Source organism: Rhinolophus sinicus, linkage group LG03, assembly GCF_036562045.2.
Source record: "Rhinolophus sinicus isolate RSC01 linkage group LG03, ASM3656204v1, whole genome shotgun sequence".
Taxonomy (NCBI): Eukaryota; Metazoa; Chordata; class Mammalia; order Chiroptera; family Rhinolophidae; genus Rhinolophus; species Rhinolophus sinicus.
Window position 1 is genome coordinate 9,110,219 of NC_133753.1, and position 26,502 is coordinate 9,136,720.

The 26,502-nt window shown below is 42.3% G+C and overlaps 2 protein-coding genes across 10 annotated transcripts in view; one reads left to right on the plus strand and one right to left on the minus strand.

Annotated features, from left to right (window-relative positions):
* The first annotated feature begins 5,560 nt into the window (after positions 1 to 5,560).
* Positions 5,561 to 14,268, plus strand: SERPINA10 (serpin family A member 10). Of its 4 annotated transcripts, none has more exons than XM_019745846.2 (6): positions 5,587 to 5,713; positions 5,909 to 6,017; positions 8,285 to 9,031; positions 10,210 to 10,483; positions 12,049 to 12,199; positions 13,917 to 14,268. In XM_019745846.2, the coding sequence occupies exons 2-6, from the start codon at positions 5,924 to 5,926 to the stop codon at positions 14,106 to 14,108; spliced, it is 1,458 nt and encodes a 485-aa protein (XP_019601405.2). In that variant the 5' UTR covers positions 5,587 to 5,713; positions 5,909 to 5,923; the 3' UTR covers positions 14,109 to 14,268. The 4 variants fall into 4 exon arrangements, with proteins under 4 accessions (XP_019601422.2, XP_019601405.2, XP_019601411.2 ...); XM_074326997.1 differs by having other exon boundaries at positions 5,675 to 5,805; XM_019745863.2 differs by lacking the exon at positions 5,909 to 6,017 and having other exon boundaries at positions 5,561 to 5,713.
* Positions 14,269 to 17,773: 3,505 nt separating this feature from the next.
* Positions 17,774 to 26,502, minus strand: part of PPP4R4 (protein phosphatase 4 regulatory subunit 4) — a 100,867-nt gene continuing 92,138 nt past the window's right edge. For 5 of the 6 annotated variants that reach the window (XM_074326992.1, XM_074326994.1, XM_074326995.1 and 2 more), the window contains 2 exons: positions 22,041 to 22,188; positions 17,774 to 18,855 (listed from right to left, as the gene is read on the minus strand). In XM_074326992.1, coding sequence (XP_074183093.1) covers positions 18,831 to 18,855; positions 22,041 to 22,188 — 173 coding nt within the window. In that variant the 3' untranslated portion in view covers positions 17,774 to 18,830. The remainder of the gene's footprint in view (positions 18,856 to 22,040; positions 22,189 to 26,502) is intronic. The other variant, XM_074326993.1, reaches the window with a different exon arrangement.

Consider the following 26,502-nt stretch of genomic DNA (forward strand, 5'->3'; position numbering starts at 1 on the left):
AAAGCACAACAGAAAGACATTTTTAAAGTGCTAGGGAGGAAATGTCATAATAATATCTTTCAAAAAGCAAAAACAAATCTTAAAAAATTAAGGCAAAATAAAGATTTTTTTTTCCAGACAAACAAAAGCTGAGAAAGTTTATCATCTTCACTATTTTTAGGCAGAAACAAGATGATTCTAGAAGGAAACGTGGACCTACACAAAAGAAAGAAGAACACTGGAAAGGGTAAATATGTGGATAAATATAAAATATTTTTAAAATATCTTCATAATATAATTAACTGCTTAAAGCAAAAACTTATCAATTTATTGCTTCTCAACTCTAAAACCTCCCTCACAGCTGCTCTGCAAAAATGGATCTGGACTTTTTAGTTATTTTTTTGCTTTGTCTGCAGGGCATGACGCTAAACTTTGTCAGTAGAGGACGCTAGAGCGACATTGCAGGAGGAAGAGGCCTTACCCTCCTGATTAAGGGCAAAAAGCATTAAACGAGATAAAGAACCAGATGGATGAACAGGCAGATGGACAGACAGATATAGATAAATTAGATGATGATAGATAGATAGATGATAGATAGATAGATAGATAGATAGATAGATAGATAGATAGATAGATAGATAGATAGATAGATAAATGTATGGATAGGGCCTATATCTTGAATAATAAAAATTAAAGGACACTTCCTTAAATATACTACTTATACCTTTCATATATATACGTATACATATATGAACCTGAGTCCTAAAGCCATCATCTTACTTAATAAGAAAACATTAAATGCCTTCCTACTGAGGTCAAGAGTAAGAGAAGGCTGCTCGTTACATCTACCACTGTTTTACACTGTCCTGGACGTATTAGACAACGCAATTAGAAAACAGAAAGCAGAGGCATAGAATCAGAAAAATATGAAGTAAAACTACCTCTACTTGCAGATGACATGTAATATACCTGCATAACCCAAATCAATGAAAAAACAAACTGAAATGATGAAAGAATTCAGCATGATATCAGTATAAAAAATTAACATACAAAACCCCAAGAGCAGCCAAAAAGATACACCACTTAGAAATAAAGAAGAAATGTACAAAATCTATTTTCAGAAAATTATAAAATACTTTTTAAAGATGCAAAATTAGACTTGAACAAATGGATATTTCTTCTTGAATAAGATGCCTCAACATCATCTAGATATTAGTTTCCCTAAGTTAATTTGACAGTTCAATGGTATTCCAAAAAAAAATAACTAATGAATTTTTTTCTGGAGATAGACAAGATGATACCACGGTTCATATAGAAAAATAAACATGCAAGAATATCGAGGAAAAGACTGAAAAAGAAGAGATATGAAGGGTGGGGGAAGGAGAATAGGGGACAAGTCTGACCAGATATTAAAGCATGTAACACAGATTCTTTAATTAAGTCTGTGGTACTGGTACATTAATAGATAGGCAGACGGGTGAAATAGGTTAGAATGTCTGGAAATAGACTCAAGTACAATGGAAATTTGATATTTGATCAAGAAGGACTTTTAAATAAATGATATTGGGACAACTGGATAGCCTTTTTTTTTAAAAAAAAGGATAAAATTGGACCCATTTCTCATACCAAATACAAGAAGCCTTCTTTCCAGGTTTGTTTTTCATATCAGAATTCGTACAGCAAATGTGACAATATTTACAGTAGTCGACCTTATCTTCACTTTCACTTTCCTCAGTTTCCAACTGCAGTCCAAAAACATTACTCGGGAAACTTTCACGTCACTTCATCTCATCACGTAGGCGTCCACTTCTTGTGTGACATACTCACAAGAAGACGAAGGGTGAGTACGGTACATACGGTAAGACATTCTGGGAGAGGCCACATTCACATTACTTTTACTCTGGCATATTGTTATAATCGTTCTATTTTATGATTTTGTTAATCTCTTACTGTGCCTAATTTATAAATTAAACTTTATCATAGATATGAAGGCATAGGAAAAAACATAGTATATATAGGGTTTGGTACTATCCACATTTTCAAGCAAACACTGGGGGTCTTGGAACGTATCCCTCTGTGGACAGGGAGGGGCTACTGGGTGTGTTTTGCAGGATTGAGCATGAAGAGGGATGCATGTTCGGAACGGAGAAAGCAAGGAAGAGTCCTGTGGAGTAGGCTGTGAACTGGAGGCATAAGCTCATGGTTTCTAGTACGTTTCTAACATATATACATACCTGGCACAATTTGAACATCTAAGTAAATAAATATACACACACATATACATGATATAATAAAAACAGTAATGGATTAAATGCATTGAATGAAATCAAGAGTTCAGGAATCCACACTGATAACGCTGATAAATATGAAAGGAATAATGGATTTAGACTATCATACTGACAATTGATTCAGGAAAGAATATTCAATGGATGCTAAATCTGGGGCCATGGAGAGTTTGATGAAAGCAGGGTATTTAAATTTATTTCAAAGTATCTCCTCACAAAATACTAATTAAAAAAGGAGAAATGGTAGCTATGTATTGGAGAAATGGACATCAACTTAACCAAGTCATTAAAATTGACATCACCAATTAGGGACAAACAGACATCAGGGGCCTCTGCATGTGATACTCTGAGATGGTCCCAATACTTGTTTCTATTCCTGCCAACAATGTATAATCTCAGGCTAATCATGGGGCTACATCAGAACCACCCACATTGACAATACTTCTAAGACAGTTGGCCTCCACTCTTCAAAATGTCAACATAATGGAAAACAAAGGAAGGGCTGAAGAACCACCCCAGATTCAAGGAGACTAAGGAGACATGGCATCAGGTGCAATGATGGCCCTGGACCGGGTCCTATTACTGAGTATGAAAATGCCACAAAGGATATTACTGGGGCCATTGACAACATTGGAATATGACTGTAGCTCAGGTAATGTAACAAAATTAAATTTCTTGGATTTGATAATTTGATACTACTTACGTAAGAGAATATTCTCGTTCTCGGGAATACCTCATCACTTCAGATGATTCAGAATAAGACAATGCGTGGAGGGGTATGCAGATATAAATAGAGAGAGAGCAGGGAATTGTAAAACGTATGTGAAAAGTGTTTAAAAATTAGTGAATCTGGGTAAAGGGTTATAGGAGTTCTTTGTAACTGTCATTGCAACATTATTACCTTGTTTGGAATGATTTGAAAATAAAAATTTTAAATTAAAAGCTGAAATAAATAAGTGATGACCAGCAGCACAAAAGGAAAATAAGGAAAGGCTATAACCAGACAGAAAAGAGTCAAGAGCAGACGTGTGCACGCGGTGTGCATGGGTGTGCATGTGCTGCTGGGGGAGTTGTGTTTCCCGCCTGTGGGGAGTTTCAGGAAGGGCTGTTCTCTTGCCTCGGAGTTTAGTCCGGTCACCAGAGGCCTTCCTATCAGATCTTTCCCAACCTTTCTCTACAGACGTGAGTGATAAGCTGAAATCCAGGGCAAACCGGAAGTCAGGTAGGCTGGTGCTGCTCTGGTTCCAACACTGGCAGGAAGACCTTAACGGCCATGGGTCTGCGTTTTCTCCTCTGTAACGTCCAAATCGGGGTTCTGGGTGCATTCTGCTCTAAAATTATACGACAAATACCATTCATTAGCACTTCCTACCAGGTACCAAGCTCTTTACAGGTACAACCTCATTGCATCCTCACAACAGCCCTAACCACTCAGGCTTGACAGCCCCATTGTACAGATCAGGAAACAGAGCCAAAGGGAGGTTAAGGAGCTGCTCCTGGTCGCACAGCGGGCGAAAGAGCTCAAGCCATGGTGGTTGGCACTGAGTGTGAGGTGCTGGGAGCAGGGCAGGACTCGTGCTCTCGCGGAAGGAAGAGACTTTGTGAGCCACACGTCCTGGGTCCCGGGCCCACGGCCTTGGGGACGATGTTTTCCATTTGCTTCCTGCTTCCTAGCTGCTCTGAGACTTGCATCGGCCAGAGGCTCAGTTCTGGCCATTTTACGGAGGGGGAAGCAAGCTCAGAGGTTGGATTACATGCCCAAGGTCTGGCAGCTAGGAATTTGGAGGACTTGGGTTTCCAGCCCAGAGGTGTGTGATGTACACACTCTTTCCAGTACGTTCTGCTGCCTTCCTTATAAAAATCCATTTCTGAATGGCAGCAGTTTTTAGAGCCTTCCAGATGGTCAAATGCACCTCAATGACTTTTACATCCCTTCTGAAGCTCCCGTGACCACTGCCGTGCCTCACAGCATTCACACAACTGCTTCCTCACAGACACTTGGCAAAGGTTCCACACCCCCAGCCTGCAGGAAGCAGTCCTGCCTCCTCTGTCTGAGGTTCTGCCTCTCGGCTGCAAGGCACAGCGGACAACAGGCCAAGGGGCTGTTGTGCTGTCTGAGTGGAGAAGCCCAGGCCAGCTTTGCTGTCTACACTGCGACCGCTTACGGCAGGGCTTCTCCATAGAGCAGGCACTGCCCCAAAGGAACATTCTGGAAACTGGTTGGGGCACTTCTGATTTTCACAAACCTTTGGAGGGCACTACTGGGATTCAGTGAACACGGCCAGAGATTCCAGACAACCTGGAATGTTCAGGACTGTCCCACAGTGAAGTGGCCCAGGTCCCACATGGCGGAAACCTCCCACATCAAGCTCATATGGGTGAGGTTATCCGAGCCTAGACCTTCACACGCCCATGGGTGTTTTATTTCATATGAAAACACCGTTTCCTCCCAAGGTTTTAATTCCCACTGAATTTCCTGTGAAGACAACAACCATGTAAATCAGAGGAAGACTTATATTTGCTTTGTTTCAGGTTTTTGTTTTTGTTTTAACTTTCCCAAACATGATTCGCCATGGCAGACAACCACGTGGCTGGTAGTAATTCTGGGGACAGCCTGTGCAGCGCTGAGGGTCTCCGACTGGCCCCTGTGCGGCGGCATCAGTATAGACTTCTAGTGCGCTTATGCCAGACCGTCTACATATTAAAAGAAACATTATTTCCTTATAATTTACTTTTATTTCCCCTCCATATTATCGTTCAAGCAGTATTTTGCTTTTTTAAAAATGTTGTGGGTATGTTATACTAACTATACTTTTCACTTCGGGATAGTGAGGGGCACATACAATATTTGTTTTCGCAAAAGGGGAGTCTAATAGGTCTGAGATTTTTGTCTTAAAGGGTCTCCAGTACTCTTGACTTCAGGTACTTGAGGATTCCAGTCTCATGAGTCTCATAAAGCAGTGGGTTGACCTTGAAATGACTTTGTATTGCTAATAGTGATTTACATGTCTGTTTCTCCCACTGGACTGAAAGTTCCTGGGGGGGGGGGCGGTCAGGGAAGTGGTTCTTGTCATCTCTGCCCCACCCCACACACAGTGCCCAGCCCTGAGGTGGGGACTCAGGAGGCCTGGTGGGACTCCCCTTCCAGTGCTCAGCGCCTGGAGCAACTCCGTTTCACTGGGAGCTGGAGCTGAGGAGCAGGAGTTCCGATGGAGAAATTTCTGTCCCATTCAGGGTTAGAGGAGCAGCTGGGGAATATGGGAAGCCTCTCTCTGCCTTTGCTTTTCCAGAAACGCCACCATCTCCCAGCAGGACGTTAATCAGTAACAGTCCCAGAGGACCATCCTTTGGAATAGCAAATATTTGCTGCAGGCGTTTGGCTGCAAACCCTAGCCTTCTGGTTTTCCTTGAATGAAGGACCTTCCCCGGCACCTGGGGGCCACTCACCGGTAAGAAGCCACCGTTTAAAGGGAGGCCTTCACAATGTCTAACAGCGAGGGCTGGGGAGAGACGTCCTCGTCCTCTCTGGATGGGTTCCAAGGTGAGGGGGTGGGAGCCTGGGCAGCACCGAGCCCCCACTCCTAGACTGCGGAGGGCAGGAGGGGGTACAAGGCATGTTGTGGACACAGGGGCTTCCGCTGCAGGGAGGAGGCGAGACGATGAGGCTTTTCAGGCTTGAGAGCTCACGTCCACAACACTCACGTGGAAGCCACACTCAAGTCCCTGACTTTCCTCAGGGACCCTCCTGCTCAGGTGAGCGAGCTCCCCACTTCCTGGGCTGGGTGGGGGTGCTGCCCCAGGTACATTCAGGGCTGTGGAGTGTTGAGCGAGTGGTTGATTTCCTACCACTCAGATTCTATATAGGATGCTGCACCCATGGTGTGCTTGACGGCACCCCAGTGCTCAAGGGCTGCCCCTGCATTCAGATCCTGTACCGTTCAGTTGATGAACGACCCTAGGGGATACGTGGGACTGTCCATGTATTCCTGGGCTGCCACCCTGGACTGAAGGAGCTACATGGTAAGACTTAGCAACCAGAAGGGGTGACATCTGTCTGCTGTGTGGGAAGTGTTTCCTGACAGCTGTCACACAGAGAAGTGAGCTGCATTCAGGAGAACCCTGCCGTGGAGTTGATTTACTAATTTACAAAGCAGGGCTAACTATTGTATGCAGGCAGACCTCAGAGATGCTGCGGGTACTGAGGTTCCAGGCCGACCGCAAGAAAGTGAATATTGTGACAGAGTCACGTGAATTGTTTGGTTTCCCAGTACATTTATAAAAGTGACGTTTACAGTATACTGCAGTCTGTTAAGTGTGCACTAACTAGTATTATGTCTAAAAAAAACAATATACATAATGTAATTAAAAAATACTTTATTGCCCAAGAAATACTAACCATCATCTGAACCTTTAGTGGGTCTTAATCTTTGTGCCGGTGGAGGGTCTGGCCTCCACGGTGATGGAAAGGCAGTATCTGCGAAGCATGGTAAAGCAGAGCGCAGGAAATTGGGGTCTGCCTGTATAATGAAGGCACGAGCCTGGGGTACGTTTGGGCAATGTAGGAGGTCCTTACCCAGTGGTCCCAATACTGGCGTGAGCTACTGAACACGGCTGGCCATTTAAAATCGAACAGGATTCTCTAAACACAGACATTTACGAAACACAGCAGAAGTATGTCCTGAGTCAGGCAGTGACTTCAGGCTGTGGGATGAGTGAGGCCCTGAATTATGTGGCCCTGTTCACCATAAGGAGCCGTGTACTGAGTCCTGGGGCCCAGTGTCACTTTGTACCAGGCACAGATGAGGACGCAGCCCCCTGCATCAGGAATAGGCCTGGGGACTTCATCCTGTCACCACATTTTGCTATAGGTGGCCTGATTCAGAATGAGGGTCTCTGCTGATGGGAACGTCCGTAAGGTCTGCAGCCTCCCCTGCTCTGTGCCCATGGGGTCAGTGGTCCCGCCCCACCCAGGCCGTCCTGGGGCAATGAGCTGAGAGAGAGTGAGGGTGCATCTTGGTGACCAGTCAGCCTCTGGGTCACAGGCCTGGTGCTATCAGCTGAACACCAGGAACTGAGTGTGGAGACAGCGGAGGGGCACAGCCCAGCCCTCAGGCGTTTATTCAGATGGAAACTGTGCAGGTGCTTGTGTTTTCCATGCTCTGTGCCCAGGGATGCCAGGGAGCCCGGAGAGATGGGTAGTGGTGAGGAGGGCGGGATTTGGAGGCCCACTGCCGGTACTGGAAGGCTGGCTCCACCATGTAACCTGGGGCGGTGAGAGCGAGGCCACACTCCACAGGTCACTGTGAGGATTAGCTGAGTTTAGCCCAGGCCTCTGCTGGACAAGCTGGCTATCATCATCTCTACCCTAGGGAGCTCCGGGGTAGTGAAGGAAGGGAGACCTGGAAGGAGCTGTGTAAGGGGCCCCCGGGCTGGGTGGAGTGATGTAGCAGAGGGGTCGGGGAGAGACTTCTGACCACCCAAGCAGGCAAATGCAGCACTTTCCCTTGTCCTGGTCCTGATCACCACCGAGACCCTCCAAATCCCCAGCCAAACATGCCCCAGACTCAGGTCCCCGAAACCCAGCTCGATGGGCTGCTATAGGGCCCAGCAATCAAGGGCACTGAAAGAAACAGATTGATAAAAGGTCTGTGAAGACCTCCTGACCCAGGCCCTGCTCTGACCCACACCCAGTCAGGGCTGCGGGCCAGAGCGTGTCCTGTTTAGTCCCCACCCCTTCCGGGAGGAAGTGGAATGTGTGGGAAAGTTGGGGGAGACCAGCTGCCCAAGGGCTGGCAGGGGATGGGACCTGGAGGAGGTTTTGCTATGGAAGAATCTCCTCATCCCGTGAACAAACAGCACCCCCACTTGCTCCAGGTCTCCCTGAGGGAACTTGGCTGCACGAGCCAAGCCCCAGCCCCCCCACAAGAAGAAAGCGGGGTCACTGGAGGGTTGTATCATGACACAGGCAGGAGTTACTGTATTAGGCATTAAAAATAATCTCTGCCTTCTTTTCTCCCAAGTCTCGCTGCTGAAGAAAAGTGCTCCATTGGCCTCCACAGCCGAGCAAATGAAGGCTGTGCTGAGCCTCGTGCTCCCCTGCCTCCTGGCCGAGGTGTGGCTGGTGCCCGGCGTGGTCCCTGGTCCCTGGTCACCAGAGGCCCAGGCAGAGCCGGAGACTCTGCAGCCCCCCACTGCCCAGAACAAGACCACTAAGGGAGTGCAGCCTGCTGAGGGGAGGGACGAGACCTGGCTGATGGCCAGCGGGCAGCGGCTCTCTGAGGAGACCTCCAACTTGGGGTTCAGCCTGCTTCGAAAGATCTCCATGAGGCACGAAGGCAACGTGGTCTTCTCCCCGCTGGGCCTGTCCTCGGCCATGGCAGCCCTGACGCTGGGGGCCAAAGGGCAGATGAAAGCCCAGCTGGAGAGCGGACTCCGTCCACAGGCCCAGAACCAGACCCGGCCCTGGCTCCTGCCAGCCCTCTTTCGGCAGCTGAGAGAGCACCTCTCTGGCAACTGCGAGCTGGGCCTCACCCAGGGGAGCTGGGCCTTCATCCACGAGGATTTTGATGTCAAAGAGACCTTCCTCAATTTATCCAAGAGGTATTTCGATACAGAGTGCGTGACCATGAATTTTCGCAATGCCTCACAGGCCAAAGGGCTCATGAATCGTTACATTAACAAAAAGACGCAGGGGAAAATCCCCAAACTCTTTGATGAGGTTAATCCTGACACCAAATTAATTCTTGTGGATTACATCTTGCTCAAAGGTATTTTTGCTCATGTTAGGCTCTCCCAAAGCCTCTGCGTCGGTCTCTTCCTTTCCTGCTTGGCCAGCGTCTGGTTAATGCCCCAAGATTTTCTATGAACGGATTTTCAGGGTTCCCAGATTGAAACAGGCACTGACCATGTACGACGTGGCAGCCGCAGTGCGGGGCATGTTCACTTGACATCCCTGCCCTGGTGGCCCATGTGCTTGGGGTCCCAACAGTTTTCCAAGCACCTCTCCACCGCTCTCCTGTCCTCTGACATTCTGACACAGGGAATCGGGGTCATTGAAAAAAGAAGGCAAATGATCTGAGAGATTTCAGGTTACATCTTTGCTCCTTCACTCTACTTTTGTGACTTGGGGTAAGTGACAAAAAGTCTCTTGTCCTCAGATTCTTAATATAGAAAGAAAATGGGGACACTCCCACCTACTGCACAGATGAAAGAGAAGCTCAGAGAGGTCAGCTTGATCAAAGTCACATGACAGATGGCAGAAGCCAAACTCCACAAGGAGGTCCTGACATCCTGGCCCTCTCACAGGCAGTGGTCTTGTGTGGCTGCTGCTGTAGCAGATAGCTGACACTAGGGACTTGCGAAGTCCAGGAGGAGGATGTACTTCCAGTTAGTCAAGCCACACCCCCAGGACAGAGGTCTGTGTGTAGGGTCATGCTGCCGCATGCTGGTGGCCTCCCCTGGATTATGTGGTGATTGGTCAGCAGGGGACCCCTTCTCTCAGAACCACCCTAAGCAGCAATGGGTGGGGTATGTCATCACTTCGGCTACAGGGGACTCTGCTTGTATGTGGGTGTGCACTTGATAAAGGGTAGTGGGAGGGTCCCTCGTGAAGACGGGGACAGGGAGAGGCCCGAAGTCCTCTCTGGGCCAGAGCAAGCCACACGGGAGCGGGTTGTCTAGAGACACTTCCTTGCTGCTGTGTGTGATTCCAGTAGGGCCTGCGGGTGGGTCCGCATTTGGCCAGCTGGGAAAGAGGCCGGGAAAGGCTGGTCTTTGGGGAATTTATTTTGCCTACCTGAGCTGTGTTCAAAACAAACCCCGTTAAGGACTGCCTGTCCTAGTTGGGGCAGGAAGAGGGACAGAACCCTGGGCCCTATGACGTTGGCAAGAACGATGCTCTCTCGGAGGGTGGTTTCCACAACGAGTTCTCTTCTCACCTGTTTAGGGAACTGGCTGAGCCCTTTTGACCCTGCCTTCACTGAGGTGGACACTTTCCACCTGGACAAGTACAAGACAGTCAAGGTGCCCATGATGTACAGGGCTGGCAACTTTGCCTCCACTTTTGATAAGAATTTTCGTTGCCATGTCCTCAAACTGCCCTACCAAGGAAACGCCACCATGCTGGTGGTCCTCATGGAGAAAATGGGTGACCACTTCGCCCTTGAAGACTACCTGACTACAGACCTGGTGGACACGTGGCTGAGAAACATGAAAACCAGGTACAGCACGCCCCTCGCCCTGCACGAGCTCAGCCTTCCATCTCTGCAGCACTGACCCCAGGGGCGTGGTTTGATGCTGGGCTCCCCCTGTGGGCTCCCTGAGGGCAGAGGCTGCATCCGTCCTGTTGTCCACTCTATCCTGGCATCTCTCACAGTGCCTGGCTTGCTGTCTCACTCAGCCAGCACTTACTGAGGTGCTCCTGGGCCGGGCACCATGACACACGCATGACGGCGCCCTCCAGGAGCTTACACTCTAGTGAAGGGAGGGAGACAAGTCATAGTGCAGGGAAGGGGATGGGGGTGCCAGCAGGGTGCAGGGGAACGCCAGGTGGGGAGCAAAGCCCAGAAGTGACCCGTGACCCTGTGGCTACCTGGGGAGAGAAGCGTTACAGGCAGAAGTGAGACAGTTTGGGATGGGAGCGAGCTTGATGGGCTGCCAGTGAGGAGATGAGGCCAGAGAAGAACCAGGGGCCCAGCCACCCAGAGCCATACCTTACAGGCCCCCGAAAAGACTTGGGTTCTTCCGGAGGTGGACGGGAAGCCACAGGGGGCTCCGCGCAGAGGAACAACATGGTCTGAAAGGGCCACACAGCCCCTGCGCTGAGAAAAGACTAGGGGGCCGAGGGAGGAAGCATGGAGACCGGTCAGGAGGTCAGTGCAGGTCAGGGTGCTGCCCTGTGGGTTGTGGGGGTGGCAGCAGAGTGACGAACAGCAGGAGATCCTGGACGGATTAGGAAGCTGGAGGAGACGGGATTTGCTGAGGGACCGGATGTGGGTGAGAGAGAGAAAAAATGAAGGGGGATAAAATGAGCAAAAGGAAATAATGTGAAGCTCCTACTATACAGCAGATATTGTTTGGGGTACTTAACAAATATTCTTTCATGCAATCCTCTGAATGGCCCTGTGAAATTGGTATTTTGGGCTACATTTCACAGATTAAGAAATTGAGACTTCTTTAAGACTAATTTAGTGTCAATTCGTTTCGATGTTTTTTTTATTTTTGAGCCACAGAACTCATCTTTTCGAACAAAGTATTTTCAAAGAAGAACTCTAATATATATAAAACAGATAATATCAGAGTTTCTCTGGCCACAGATACATCGGGGGTTGAGAGTTTCCTTCATTCCCCTCCTGCTGTCCATCCCCAGACTCCTAAGTTTTTCCTGGAATTCTGGGCGTCTACAGAATCTAGAGATTGAATACAGACATCATCCTGGAGTCCGTAGGATTGCTGGAAGCAAAGAATTGCTGGAAGCAGCTATTGGTTTGGGTTGTTTTTAAAACACAGGGAAATGGATACAAAATATGGTATTCTTTGCTAAAGAGAACGTGAGTCATTGGCTGGGAAACAAAACCGGTTCAGTGACGCTGAAGTTATAGATACATTGGACAAGCCAGAACTATTTTCTCTGAGCAAGACCATTAAAAAGAATGGAACGAGTTATACATAGAGTCAACTGAGACTCATTCATTAATGGAAATAACCTTGGAGGAAGGAAAAAAAGAAAGTGTGACTTTTTTAGGCTTTTGTCTACATTTCACCACTATGTGTGCTTGTACCACAGAAATATGGAAGTTTTCTTTCCCAAGTTCAAGTTAGATCAGAAGTATGAGATGCACGAACTGCTTAAGCAGATGGGAATCAGAAGAATCTTCTCACCCTGGGCTGACCTGGGCGAACTCTCGGTTACTGTGAGAAACCTTAAAGTATCTAAGGTAAGTCAGGATCGCTCATTAGGACCCAAGCCCTACTTGGAAATGGGACCAAAACCAACAAATAATTTTGCAAACCATTTTAACGTTGATAACATACCAAGGTGTAGTAGAAAGTTAGATTTAAATTCCAAAGACTTGAAATAGCACTCAAGTGGGATGTTTTAAGAATGTTGATCTATTTTATTAGAGCAGTTGTTCAACTAATTTAATTTCTCTTATGCACAGCTCTCCCTCTTCTCTCTCAAACACTCCAGGAGAAATTTACCCCTAAAAAGGGATTAGTTCACAGACTCGCTTAAAATTTCATGAAATTACACCACTTTTAAGAAGAAAGAAACCCCCAGGAGTTATTTGGCTCAACTTCCTACCCCTGGTGGAAATCCCCTCTATAATATCCCTACAAAACAACCACCCAATTTCTTTAACAATTCCAGTGACAGGGAACTCACCACTTCTTTGAAAAGCAGCCAATTCACAGATGACTAAGATCGCATTGGGTTTTTGTTTTTTTTCATATGTATATATGTTTTGACCTGTAACTTCTTCCTAACTCATACTCTGTGGCCCTTGTTCTGCCTGGAAAGCTGCTCAGAGCAAGGTTCCTCTGCTTCCACAAGAAACACGTCCAGCTAATCTGTTTGCTCAGTGCAAGGGCTATTGATTTTGAGGAGAGGCTATCATCTGTCGTTCAGGGCAGCGCAGTGCATTGCCGGGAACTGGTTAACATTCCTGGCCTGTGCTCACCACGGCAGCAGTAACCCCCGGTCATTATCTCAACCAAGAAAACGTTCTGACATTTCCAAACGGCAGCTCATCTTACTGCACTTCTTTCTTACTGTGGGGTTTGGTTAGTATTTTCCCAGACAATTGCATTTCCTAATTCCAAGAAACATTTAAAAGGGTGTCCACTTAAATAGGACTCAGTAGGGCAACTTTGGCTGCAATCAGTCCTTAGCATCTCAGGGAAGGTGAGTCAGATAAACAGGATGATCCTGCAGACCAGCGCCTGAAAGAATTCGTGCTGCTGTTTTACAATGTAAATCGCAAGCCATTAAATATTCTCCCTGTTTACTCTGGGAAGTAAATTTTCACTCCAGAAAATCAGGGAATCTCCAGGTGTTATTACACTGATATTTTCATTATCTCCTCTTGTAATACTTATAGACGTAGGTATATCACTCACATCACCTGGACAAAAGGGCCCCCACACAGGACAGGAGGCCTGAGTGCAGGCAGCCAGAGTTCAGGGAGACCTCGGGGACCCCAGGGCTTGTCCCAGGAGTCCTGAGCACAGTACCAGGAGCTGGAAGCTGCTCCAGAAGACTAGCCCCACCCTGACCCACCTTGCTGCCGGAAGGTTAAAGTATTCAGGGCCCAGGCAGCCTGAGAACCTGCCGGAGGAGGACCAGCTCAGCTCAAGAATCAGTAGCACAAGCACATGCTCAGTGCATGTTTGCGGATCTGATGCACGTGGGCACGAATCGGCCAGAGTCCCTTGCGCACATCTGGGAAGTGTTTCACACTGGGTTTCCGGGGTCTCCTGGTATGTTCTGGGCTTCGAAGGCAGTCCCTGGTGCAACCTCAGACCATTCCTCTAGCACAGAGGAGCCCCGTACCACCAATTCCCAGAAGCATGGCCTCATGGGCAGGAAGGACCACAGAAAAAATGTCAAGGGGCTGCCACCCAAATGGTCTCCCATATTATTTTCTTTTCTAGGTTTTACAAAGAGCAGTGATCGAGGTCAACGAAAAAGGAACTGAGGCCGTGGCGGGAACGCTGTCAGAAATTACTGCTTATTCCATGCCTCCCATCATCAAAGTGGACCGGCCATTTCATTTCATGATCTATGAAGAAACCTCTAGAATGCTTCTCTTTCTGGGCAGGGTGGTGAATCCAACTGTCCTGTGACTCCCGTCATGCATGAGTACGTAGTGCATAGCAGATGCTCCATCAGAGGTGTGGGAACCCACACAGGACACTGGCTCTGAGTGGTACAAGGGGACCCCTGTCCTCTATTTGAGCCATGCTTAGATAAATTGGAGTATTAAACTCAAACTTGTTTTAAGGAGCTGTTTGGGTAGTCTGTCTGGTACTTTCAGCCTGTTTCTAAGAGCCTTTGTTGTTGACTCCAGACTCATTTGGTAGAACATCTTTACTTTTCTCTGTTACTCACGTATCTGGACTCAAAAAAACCAAAACAGTAACTCAGAACACTATTTCCAGATGAAGCCTTTGGGAGAAAGACATGCACACATTCTCCAAAAGTCACATGTTTCTCTTTACTTCCTTCTGGTGCAAAATAGGTGTTTTCCTTTCACCTCTTGTAGAATCATTTCTTGCTGACTAAAATGAGAAGGAAGTGTTTGTCGTCAGTCCTGGTCACAGCATCTGCCTCGGTGCAGCCCGGTCCACCCGCGGTCATCCGGTCATTTCGCAGAAGTATTAACTGAGCCACAGGCCCATATAGTCCCACACCTTCATTGTACAAAGGACAGAAAGGGGGAACCAGAGACAGGGTCACATTCGGACTTTCACGGGCCTCAGGCACTTTTGCTTTCATGGGCTCTTTCCTCCATAATGAAAGTACATATATGTAAATTAAAAATTGTATTTTATGACTGCGTTGGTATAATGATGACTATATTCTGGATTGTATTTGTCTTTATACCAATGCAATCAAAGTATATAACTTGCTTATTGCAAGAAGTAAAACACCTTCGTGGGCCCCTAAATGTCTCATAGGTCTTAGGTGCCGTGCCTACCGCACCTAATGATAAATTATACTGCACATCTCATAGAAAGCAAAACACTTGCCCAAAGTCACCCACTGTGGCAATGGCAGAGTCTCTTGACTCCAGGCCCATTTCACTCTTCCTTCTTTGTCTCTGAAACATCTGCTGAGTCCACTTACTGAGGCAGCGCGTGCTCACCTCTCAGTTACCCACTGGGGTCAAACAGCAGATAACAGACTTGAGGCCAAGGTTAAAAGGAAAACAGAAATTCCCCCGAAACTTTCTGAAGCAGCCATTTTCTGTTATAGAGACTATACAATACTTTAGGAGTAAATTCTGAGACTCATGAATACGGCTATCTAATCCTGGAGTGTCAACTGTTAGTGACTAAATGCCTAATTGGATTTCTATCTTTTTGGTGTCCAATGTTATACCTAAAATTAATTTGCTGATTAGTCATCTTAACTATCAATGTACATCAGAATAACGTGTATCTTACTTAATGTGAATAGGCAATGATATTAAGCAGCAGCATAAATATTGGCTTTTCATCTTCTAAAATCTGGACATGAATTCACTCCTGTACTCCTTCCAGCACTAGCTGACCCATGGTAAGGCAGAGGCAATTCTAGGGCCTAGAAAGAGAGACAAAAATAGAGCACTAACTCCAACTGGCATTCTTCAGTGACTTGTCAGTATTCAATTAATCAGGTTTATTTGTGGAAAAAATAGGAGAAATAAAAAAGGGTCCAGTCAAATTACCCACTTTTAAGAGATGAAATTGGGAGGGGAAAAAAAGAAGTCTATGAGAACATAATACCCTCTGAAATAAATATGGCCAAACCCAGTTAGGAAAGGGTTCGTTATTATTGAAGGGTTCATATAACATGCAGATCGAACTCTATCCTCATCTCCCCACTGCAAAACAACGACAGCATAACGATTATATCCAACATGTTGCTCTTTAAGGCAGAAAACGGCTCTACTCTCTATTTAAAAACACATTTTTAAAAACTTCCCAACATATGCTTGAAGACGCTCCTAAAACACTAGGTTTCAGATTTTCCAAGTATATTTGCATGGTGAAGAAATGCAGAACAATAAAAAGTATAATTAATCATACAAAGAATTCAAGGTTTCAACTGAGAGGAAAAATCTGACCACTGTAACAGGCTTCACTATATTCCAGTGTCAGGGTTTTACAACTGTTCCCACACAGACAGCCGGACACAGACACCCACATACACACATTCTCTCTCACACATGCTTTAACAATTGAGAACAGATTATTGAATTAATCTAATTCATTTCTCTTCGCTGTAAAGTCCTACTCAAGCTGAAGAGCCTGTTCATTTCAGTTCAAATACCTCACATATGCCACTAACTGCAAGTGAAAATGAATGCATCCTTCAGAGGAAGGCATCTGAGCTCATTAAGTTAAATAATGGAAATGATTTTTAAATGTGTATGAAGTTATGGAAGAAAAATTCTATATGCTCCTTATTTTTCCTCTATGAAGTAAAATCCTTTTCAGCCCTATCTACATTTCTACCAATAAAATTGAGTCCTGTGGGTCTGATTTTTGCTTGTAATGCTAACTTGTGAAATTCTAGGACCAATCCTTAAAAGTGCAACTTTCCATAATTAACAAACAGATGAAAGCCATGTCGCTATTTCCCCACAGCTGCAGATGGGAGAGACCTTTCTTTGTTATACAACTAGTTTAAAGGAACTACCATGTTTCCCTGAAAATAAGACCTAGCTGGACAATCAGTTCTAATATGTCTTTTGGAACAAAAATTAATATAAGACCAGGTCTTATTTTATTATAAGACTGAGTCTTATATAAGACCGGCTCTTATTTTATAATAATATAAGACCGAGTCTTATATAATATGATATAATACCGAGTCTTATATTAATTTTTGCTCCAAAAGACGCATTAGAGCTGTTTGTCTGGCTAGGTCTTCTTTTCGGGGAAACATGGTATGTGATAAAGTATTAAACTGAGGACTTTTACAAGAGTATCAATCCTGTTTCCAGTGTAAATCGAGATGTGTGTGGATATTCATAACTGTCACCAATTTGTTTTTAAAAATTGCTCTGAAAAAAAAAAAAAAAAGAAATGAAATCTTCCCAATGTAATTTTGATTGTCTGTCTTAATTGAAATTTTAGTGCCTTGGAATAAGACTGCAGCTGACTTCTGTAGATGCCTGAATTTTATAAGCAGTAGCGACTTTTCTCTGTCAAATCACTTTCCTCTTCTCCCACATGCATACTGGAAAATAAAAGTTCCTGACTCTGCTAAATTTATTATTGAACAAATAAACTGAAATTCTCCATTTTATTTAAAATCATAGTCAATACTGCTTACGAATCAAAGTGTGGGAAAGCTGATGCCGCCCTGAGGTCCCACGCGCACCACACACACTCCCGCCCAGCCCCGTGTGTTCAGTTCCCCATCAGTGATGCTGATACCTTAGGGGACACCAGTTAAGTGAAATCCCCAAAGCATGTACTACATTAGCCAGGACGATCAAGCTTCTATACCCACTCAATTGTTAATTACTGACAAAATGGGGGGTTGAACAATTACATTTACCTGACTGTCCTTAAATGAAAGATAGTAAGAATCATTCAAAGGAGCCCCAAAGAGGCCGATTGTTGGGCAAAGGGGGAACAGATGGCGTGGAAGTTGCACACTGAGTCGCTGTCCTGAGTCATTTATAGTTCACGTCGGGTGTGCTTCGATTCATTACTTAAAAGTGAACGGTCTTACGCTTTAATTATAGAATAAAAACTGCAGGAAAGTGTTTAAAACTTTTTCACAAACACAGGTATCTCATTAACCTATGTTTTATTTTTGAGTAAATTCATTATTCATTGTTTCACATTATAAAAAGTAACCACACACGCATATGCATTCACAACTTAGGTCATCTTTATCATACATCAATATATTTTAGAAAAACAAGTATTTTCTAATATCAATATAGTTATATGTTGATTGCATTTTGAAATAGAGAAGCTGACAATAGCTTCATACAGTATATCTCGAGAACTGACATTTTAAAATTAATAACCGTATATGTTCCACAGGCAAATTTTGATGGAAATATTAGCATTAGAACAAGTAAATGCTGTTGACATAGCTTAAGCATGATAGCTTGGACTAACAGCTGATTCGAACTAGAGTGATCATTTTTCATTAAGAACAAATACAACCTAAAATGTAAACAAAGTATTTATAAAATAAATTCTTCTGGGAAATAAAGGAAATCATCAATCTATTATTTTTAAGGTAGCTCTGGCTGAAAGTTATCAGAAATCTTTGTGGAATTTTCACTGCAAATTTCAATTTCGGAATGTCCAGGTATAACATATTGTCACCACGATTGGACTGATAAAATTGGGGACAGCGTTTGTATCCTTCTCGATGTGACTTTTCAATTGGGCTTGGAGCTTCATGAGAAAATGCAATGTCTTTCTTACTCCCAAGTCCCCCTGCAAGCGATTATGTAGCGAGGGCAATTTCAGTTGATTTGGATGTATAATTTTTAAATGCTAAAACTCTAGAACAATTAAATAGATGGTTTCCTGCACAAACAAACGCAGACTTGTCTCTTCAGCAGTAAAGCACATACCTAAAGTTGTTTTTCATTGCATTTCACTATAACATTGGAATTCGGTAACCACATTATTATTTGAGAAATATATATTATAACTCCTAGGGAATCTAATTTCAAACATGGAACGTTTAGCAAAATCAGCTGCCATTACATATCTCTTTTCCATTCATTAAAAAAAAAAAAAGGCCCCAGCCATTGCTTTAGCTTTTGTCCATCAATCACATTGTCTCCAGTTGTCTTGTTTTGCCTCCTTTATCAAGCAGATGATTTAAGGATTGGACTTTCTGGATTTTCTTTGTCAAAAAGGAAGAAAGAGAGGGGAAAGGAAGGAAGGGAGGGAGGGAAGGAAGAGAAGAGAGAAAGAGAAGAGAGAGAGAAGAAAGAGAGAAAAAAAGAAAACAAAACATGAAAAATTTTATCCATACAATACTTACAAAGTAAATAAAGAAATATAGATAGAATCTACTTTGAATAAACCTATAAGGATTCTAATGAAGTGAAAAAAATTAATTACACATTAAAGATTACTTGGAATTACCTTTAATTACCCAATCTTATGTGCATCTAACAGCATTCAATTCAGGGCCTATAACTCTTCCTACAGTTTTTATTTACAGAAATAATGCAATCTAAATATATCAACTGTCTGGCCTTAAAAGACTTAAGATACGACGCATTCCCATATTTCCTTTAAGACACGAGATTCCTAAACATCAGATGTGTGTGTCATCTCTATGACACTAAAAAGTTGGAGAATGTATTGCATAGAACAAAATTGAGATAATTAATACTTTCCAAAATCACTTCCTAGGCTTTTTTTAAGTAAAAAGGATATCCTTTCATTTGGCTATGGCATGGTGCTCTATTGGGAATAACAGCTCACAGAAACATAACCAAACATAACCACACCGGTCACCTGTTTCAATTATGCTCAATGTACATTCCTGAGAAAGTCCAAATCAGATCCACATTACGTAGCGCTGCCATTATGGACATATGGACCCAGCCACATGTTAAAAAAGCAGCTGTGATACCAATGTTCCTTCTCCTTCAGATTATTCAGAAAAGAAGAAACAAACTCAATGTGATTTGTTAGAGTGTTTGTTTCTAGATTCATTTTTTAAACAATTATATATAATTGATGATATAATTATTAGTATAATTACATATTATATATTGAGCAAGAGAAAATTCAATCTAGAAAAAAGAAAAACATGCTCAACAATAGAAGAACAGATAAAGATGGTAATCTGAAATAAACGAGTCTTTACAAAAAATGTGAAGTTTTAATGATCTTTATTTTTTAAAAATGCCTATGGCATTTAGAAAAATAACTTGATAAAAGAATGAATTACATTCTGATGTTATAAGTATGATCTTCAGTAGAAGAATTCCAAGGCAATCTTTTGATAGGAAGACCCCAAATAGCCAAAGCAATCCTGAGAAAAAAGGCAGTGGTATCACACTGCGTGACTTCAAATTATAGTACAAACACACAATAATCAAAACAGCATGATATTGGCAAAAAAAATAGACACATAGACCAACAGAACAGAATTGAGATCCCAGAAATAAGCCCACATATATGCATATATGGGCAAATAATTTTCAACAAAGGAGCCAAAAACATACAATGGAGAAAAGAAAGCCTCTTCAGTAAATGGTGCTGGGAAAATTGGAAAACCACATGTAAAAGAATGAAACTAGACTGCTATTTGTCACCATGCAAAAAATTAACTCAAAGTGGATCAAAGGTCTAAATATAAGACCTGAAACAACAAAAGACAAAAGAAAACATAGGTACTAAACTTATGGACCTTGGTATTGGAGAGGATTTTACAAATTTGACCTCAAAGGCAAGGGAATTTGACATCAAAGCTAAAATAAATGAATGGGACTATATCAAACTAAAAAGCTTCTGCACAGCAACAGAAACCATCAATAAACCAAAGAGGCTACCAACTGAGTGGGAGAAGATATTTGCAAACAACACCTCTGGTAAGGGGTTAATTTCCAAAATATATAAACAATTCATACAACTCAACAACAACAAAAAAACAATCCGATTAAAAAATGGGCAGAGGACCTGAACGGACACTTCTCCCAAGAAGACATATAAATGGCCAACAGATATATGAAAAATTGCTCAACTTCACTAGCAATTAGGGAGATAAATGCAAATCAAAACCACAATGAGATACCACCTCACACCTGCCAGAATGGCAATTATCAACAAGACAAGTAATAATAAGTGTTGGAGAGGCTGTGGAGAAAAAGGGTCCCTCATGCACTGTTGGTGGGGATGTAAATTGGTGCAGCCGCTATGGAAGGCAGTGTGGAGGTTCCTCAAAAAATTAAGAACACCATTACCATATGACCCAGGAATCTCTCTTCTGGATATCTAATTGGAAATTTTGAAAATGTTCCATAAAGATATATGTACCCCTATGTTGATTGCAGCATTATTCACAGTGGCCAAGACATGGAAACAACAGAAGTGTCCTCCGATAGATGACTGGACAAAGAAGATGTGGTACATGCATACAATGGAATACTGCTCTACCACAAGAAAAGATGAAATGCTGCCCTTTGTGACTACCTGGATGGATCTTAAGAATATTATGCTAAGTGAAATAAGTCAGGTGGAAAAAGTCGAGAACTTCAGTCATATGTGGGATATAAAACTGAAAGCAACAGACAAACAAGACAAACAAAGAAACCAAAACTCATAGACACAGACAACAGTTCAGTGGTTACCAGAGGGTAAGGGGGAGGGAGGGAGGTAGAAGAGGTTAAAGGGCGTCAAAGATATGAAATATATGGTGATGGAAGATTTGATTTTGGGTGGTGAACACACAATGCAATATACAGACAATGTATTATAGAATTGTACACTTGAAACCTATATAATTGTATTAACCAATGGCACCCCAATAAATTAAATAAAATTATAAATAAAGAAATAAATAAATGAATAAACAAACAAACAAACAAACAGATGGACAAGTATGGTCTGGAGAAATCTCCAGCCCACTGACCCACAACTCTGGATTCCACGCTGTAGTATTTTCTTAAGTGGCAGCGGCTGTACCCACCTTTCTGAGCACTGGATGATGACATACTGTGTGCACTTGAGCTAGTTGTTTAAAGGGATGCAATTATACCCAGGTCCTCTCAGATAAAGTCCCCGAATGCAAACATTTCAGAGAAAAACAAGTAGATCTCAGATATCAGTGGGAGCCATTTAAAGTTTCTTGTCGATTCCCTAAAACTACAATGTGTTTGCCATACGTAGGTCATCTTATATAATATAAACATTAACATAACAGAGGCATGCATGCTGCCAATCCCCTTTAATTTAGAACATTTCCTCAGTACAGACATTTTCTGTTTGGGGGAAAGTACGTAAGTGGGAAGGAAAGTGACTGAGCAAAAGAGTAGGGTTATACACTTAGCAGTACATCACTGGATTACTTACAAGGTGGCCTTACGTGGTTGCACATCTTTACTTCCACTGCTCTTTGGATCGACTGAGTTACCTGTGCCACGGGAGGTGCTTGGTAGGGGAGTGTTAGGAGAAAAGGAAGCTGCAGCACTGCTGGCATTACGAGTCCGGAACGAATCATCTGCAAGTAATACACGCATAGTCAGACATACTGAATATTCTAAGAAAGCTGTGAACCTGAGCGAAGAAAGGTTAATGATAACCAACCTTTTTCTTTTTAAATCAATGTATTAGAGTATGATTTATACACCACAAACTGCATGAATTTAAGGTTTTGACATATGTATGCACCCGTCACCACGGTCAAATGGGTACACACCCATCACAATGAAATGTTTCCTCCTGCCCCCTTGGAGTCCCTCCCTCTGTTCTCCACCCCCCAGGTAACCACAGATCTGCCTCCTGTCACTACAGATAGTTTGCAGATAGTTTCTAGAATTGTATATACATGGAATCATACAATATGTACTCTTTTTGTCTGGCTTCTTCATTCAGCATAATTATGCTGACATTCACCCATGTTGTCATGCACGAGTATATCAATACTTGATTCCTTTTTACTGCTGACTGGTATTCCATTGTGTGAATACGTCAAAATTTGTTTATCCATTCTCCTATTAATAGGCATTTGGATTTCTTTCCAGTTTTTGACTATTATAAATAAAGCAGCTATGAACAATCATGTACAAGTCTGTATGTGGACATGTGTTTTAATTTCTCTTCATTAAAAGCCTAGGAGTAGAATTGCTAGACTACATAGTAAGTGTATATTTTCACTTTATAAGTGAAATAATATATTTTCACTTTATAAGAAACTGCCAGATTGCCATCCAAAATGGTGGTATCACTTTGCATTTCCACCAGCATTGTACGAGAGTTCTGGAGTTGCTCCACATCCTCGTACACACTTGCTACTTTGAGCCTTTTTGACTTTAGACATTATAGGGGGCGTGAAGTGGTATCTCTTTGTCATTTTCTCTCATTACTTTTAATTTGCATTTCTCTAATGATGACTGATGTTAAGTATCTTTTCATGTACTGATTTGTGTATCTGCTTTTGCGAAGTGCATGGTCAAGTCTTCTTCCCATTTTAAAATTAGTTGCCTGATTAATTTAAAGATTTCTTTGTATATTCTGGTCACAAGTCTTTTGTCAGGTATACGTAATATGAATATTTTCTCCCAATCCGTGTCCTGCCTTTTTACTTTTTAATGATGTCTTTCAAAGCGCAGAAGTTTTAAATTTTGATGAAGCCCAATGTTAACATTTTCTTTTATGGTTTGGAGAAATCTTTCACAGTCTAGTCCAAAATTACAAAAACTTCCTTCTATATTTCCTTCAGAAATGTCATAGTTTTAGCTTTTATGCTTAAGTTGATAATACATTTTGAGTTAATTTTGGGTATAGTGTGAAATAAGAATTGAGGTTCAGTTTTTCGGTTTTTGTTGTTTTTAATGGATATCCAATTATTCTACCTTCCTTTTTAAAAAATACCATCCCATCACCACTGATTCATCTTAGAGCACCCATTGAAACTCCGCTGACTATGTATGTCAATGGAGGCCACAGTCTTAACTACTGGAGCTTTATAGTGTCGAAATCAGGTAATTTAAGTTCTCGAACTTTGCTTTTTCTTTTTCAAAACGATTTTGGCTGTGATCAGTTCTGTGCATTTCTGATCATAGATTTTAGAATCAGCTTATAAATTTCTACAAAAAGACTGCTGGAATTTTGATCAGGATTGCGCTGAATCTCTGGATCAATTTAAAAAGAACTAATGTCATCACAATAAGAAGTCTTCCAATCCATAAACCTGGTATATCTCTCCACTGTCGAGGCCCAAGACAAGCCATGGAAATATCCCACAAGGCATTTTGCTTCCTTTTAATTTAAGGTTACTTGACAAGCAGCCAGGTCAGAAGGGCACCTTGACCCTCCCGCCTCCCTGAATGCAGGAACTCAATCTTTCCTGTGAAAGGTGTCTGCCCTACCGCTGGAATCAACCTATCACTAGAGTTAAACAACTCTAGCCAAAGAGTCCGTATAAACAAGCCCTGTAGCGCCTTTTCTTATTTACTACTGTATTTAAATCCCTCATTAATAAATATCCAAACTTTGCTTATATTTCTTTATAATGAGCACTATCTTTCCCCCCTTTGTCCTGTTAATTTCTTCACAAACCTATTGTTTCTTTGCCTAAAAATATAAAAGGGTGCCTGCTTTGATCATTGCTCTGAGCCTCATTTTATGATCTGAGAATTTTATGATTCTCCTGTGCACACATATTAAATTGGTTTTTCTCCCGTTAATATAGTCTTGGGTCAATTATATTATTTATCATTAGTCCAACCGTAAGAACTAAAGAAGGAAGCGCGGGGGGGAGTTCTCCCTGTCCTAAAACCACTTATTTAGGTCTTCCTTAATTTCTTTCAGCAATGTTTTAAAGTTTTTAGTGTACATTTAGCACACATTTTTAAAATCTATCCCTGAGCATTTAATGTTTTTGAAGTTACTATAAATGTTATTTTTTAAATAGACTTTTAAAAAAACTGTTAGACATTGAGAAGGTAGTACAAACACTTCCCATTTACCCCCCACCCAGTTTCCCTTTTATTAATAACACCTCACATTAGTGTGCTACACTTGTTATAATTAACAAGCCAACAGTGATACATTATTAAGCAAAATCCATAGTGTGTTCAGATTTCCTTAGTTTTTACCTAACGTCTGCTTCTGTCTCAGGAGCCCATCCAGTATATCACATTACATTTACTTGTCACGTGTCCTTAGGCTCTCCTTGGCTCTGAGTTTCTCGGCTTTTCCTTGGTTTGATGACCTTAACAGTTTTGAGGGGTGCTAGTTGAATATTTTGTAGGATGCCCCTCTATTGGAATTTGTCTGATGATTTTCTCACATTAAACTAGAATTATGAGTTTGAGGGAGGATGACAAAGGTAAAGTGCCATTTCATCACATCATATCAAGGGTACATACTATGACATATTTTTATCACATTTTATTTTATTGCTTCATGACAGAGCACTAGAAATGGGATTTTTAAAAAAATTATAGAATATTTTTAAAATCTAGGATTCTTGCTGAACTTTCCCAAACTGCTTTCCAAAAGGGTCCCATCGACTTTCATACCCACTACCCATGTATACTCTGCAGTTTATACCCCGGAAACCTTACTAGCCTTCCCTCTATATTTCCTCCAGTCTGTCTGTAGTACCCACATAACCTTGGGACGTTGTAACTGATGACAGGCAAGTCACCAGAAAATTAATAATGGGCTCATGTTAAATAAACAGTATTCAATTTGACCTTCCAAACTATGACTTTGGTCTCTCCTTTCAGTTTTATTTAACACTACTCTCCCTTACACCCACTCCATGCCCAGCCAAACTAGCCTGTTGTTTCTCCCCGAAGACACCAATACTCAGCTTTTGTTTATGACGGGTACTCTGCATGGGATGCTATTCCATACCCATCTCTGCCTATCAAAATCCTAGCAGACCTTAAGGTTCATCTCACATGACACAATCATCTTGAAGCCTGTCATAAGTCCCACAAATAGATAAAATCTCTTCTTTATGTGAACACCTAACACATTTGTTAAGAGAAATGTTGCTTCCATTTTCTCTCTATATAACAGATGTATAATTGATACTGACTTTTTCCTCAGTCTGTACTTCATTAAGTAATAATAATAATAACCTAGGAGATATTTCATTCAATCTATATTCCTCCTCCCCCAAACATTAAACCTTTAAGAAAGAATATTTTTCAAGTATTTTAATAAAAGATTACACTTATAAATACACACTTTTATTTAAGACTGTGGATGTTAAGTTTTAGGATCTGTAGATCATATACACTCTCTTGATTCTAAAGGTGACGTAAGAACCAGCAAAGTAAAAAAAAAAAACAAAAAAAAAAACTGAAGAAATTACTGCACATAATTAAAACTTTAAAAACCAGTTCTGAATCAATATTCTTAATGATTTAGGCAAAGAAATTTCTTGGCAAGAATTATTACAAGTTATGAATATATATGCTCATTTAGAGCTGGGTGAAGTCATCTCCAAGGGGCCAGATGGGACCCATCCAAGTGTCAAGAGCCCCTTATGGAAATCTATAATCATGAACTCCAAGTTCAGCTAATCAAACTGACTTTCTATACGCATTTACGATTTTAAAGGCACTCTATATTGTAAATAAAGTTCTCAAACCCTGGATGTTCCTTTAGTATCTCCTAAAGAATTTACTGCTTTGCTGAGACAAAAGTAATCAACAGTTTTATTATTTATAGACCTAACTTCAAGAAATGTAGATAACTTTAGTTCTCCAACTTTCTGTTATCAAATGCTTTCAAGTTTTTTTATGATTCTCCTGTATACTCAGAGTATACCTTCAGTCTATATACTGTATATAAA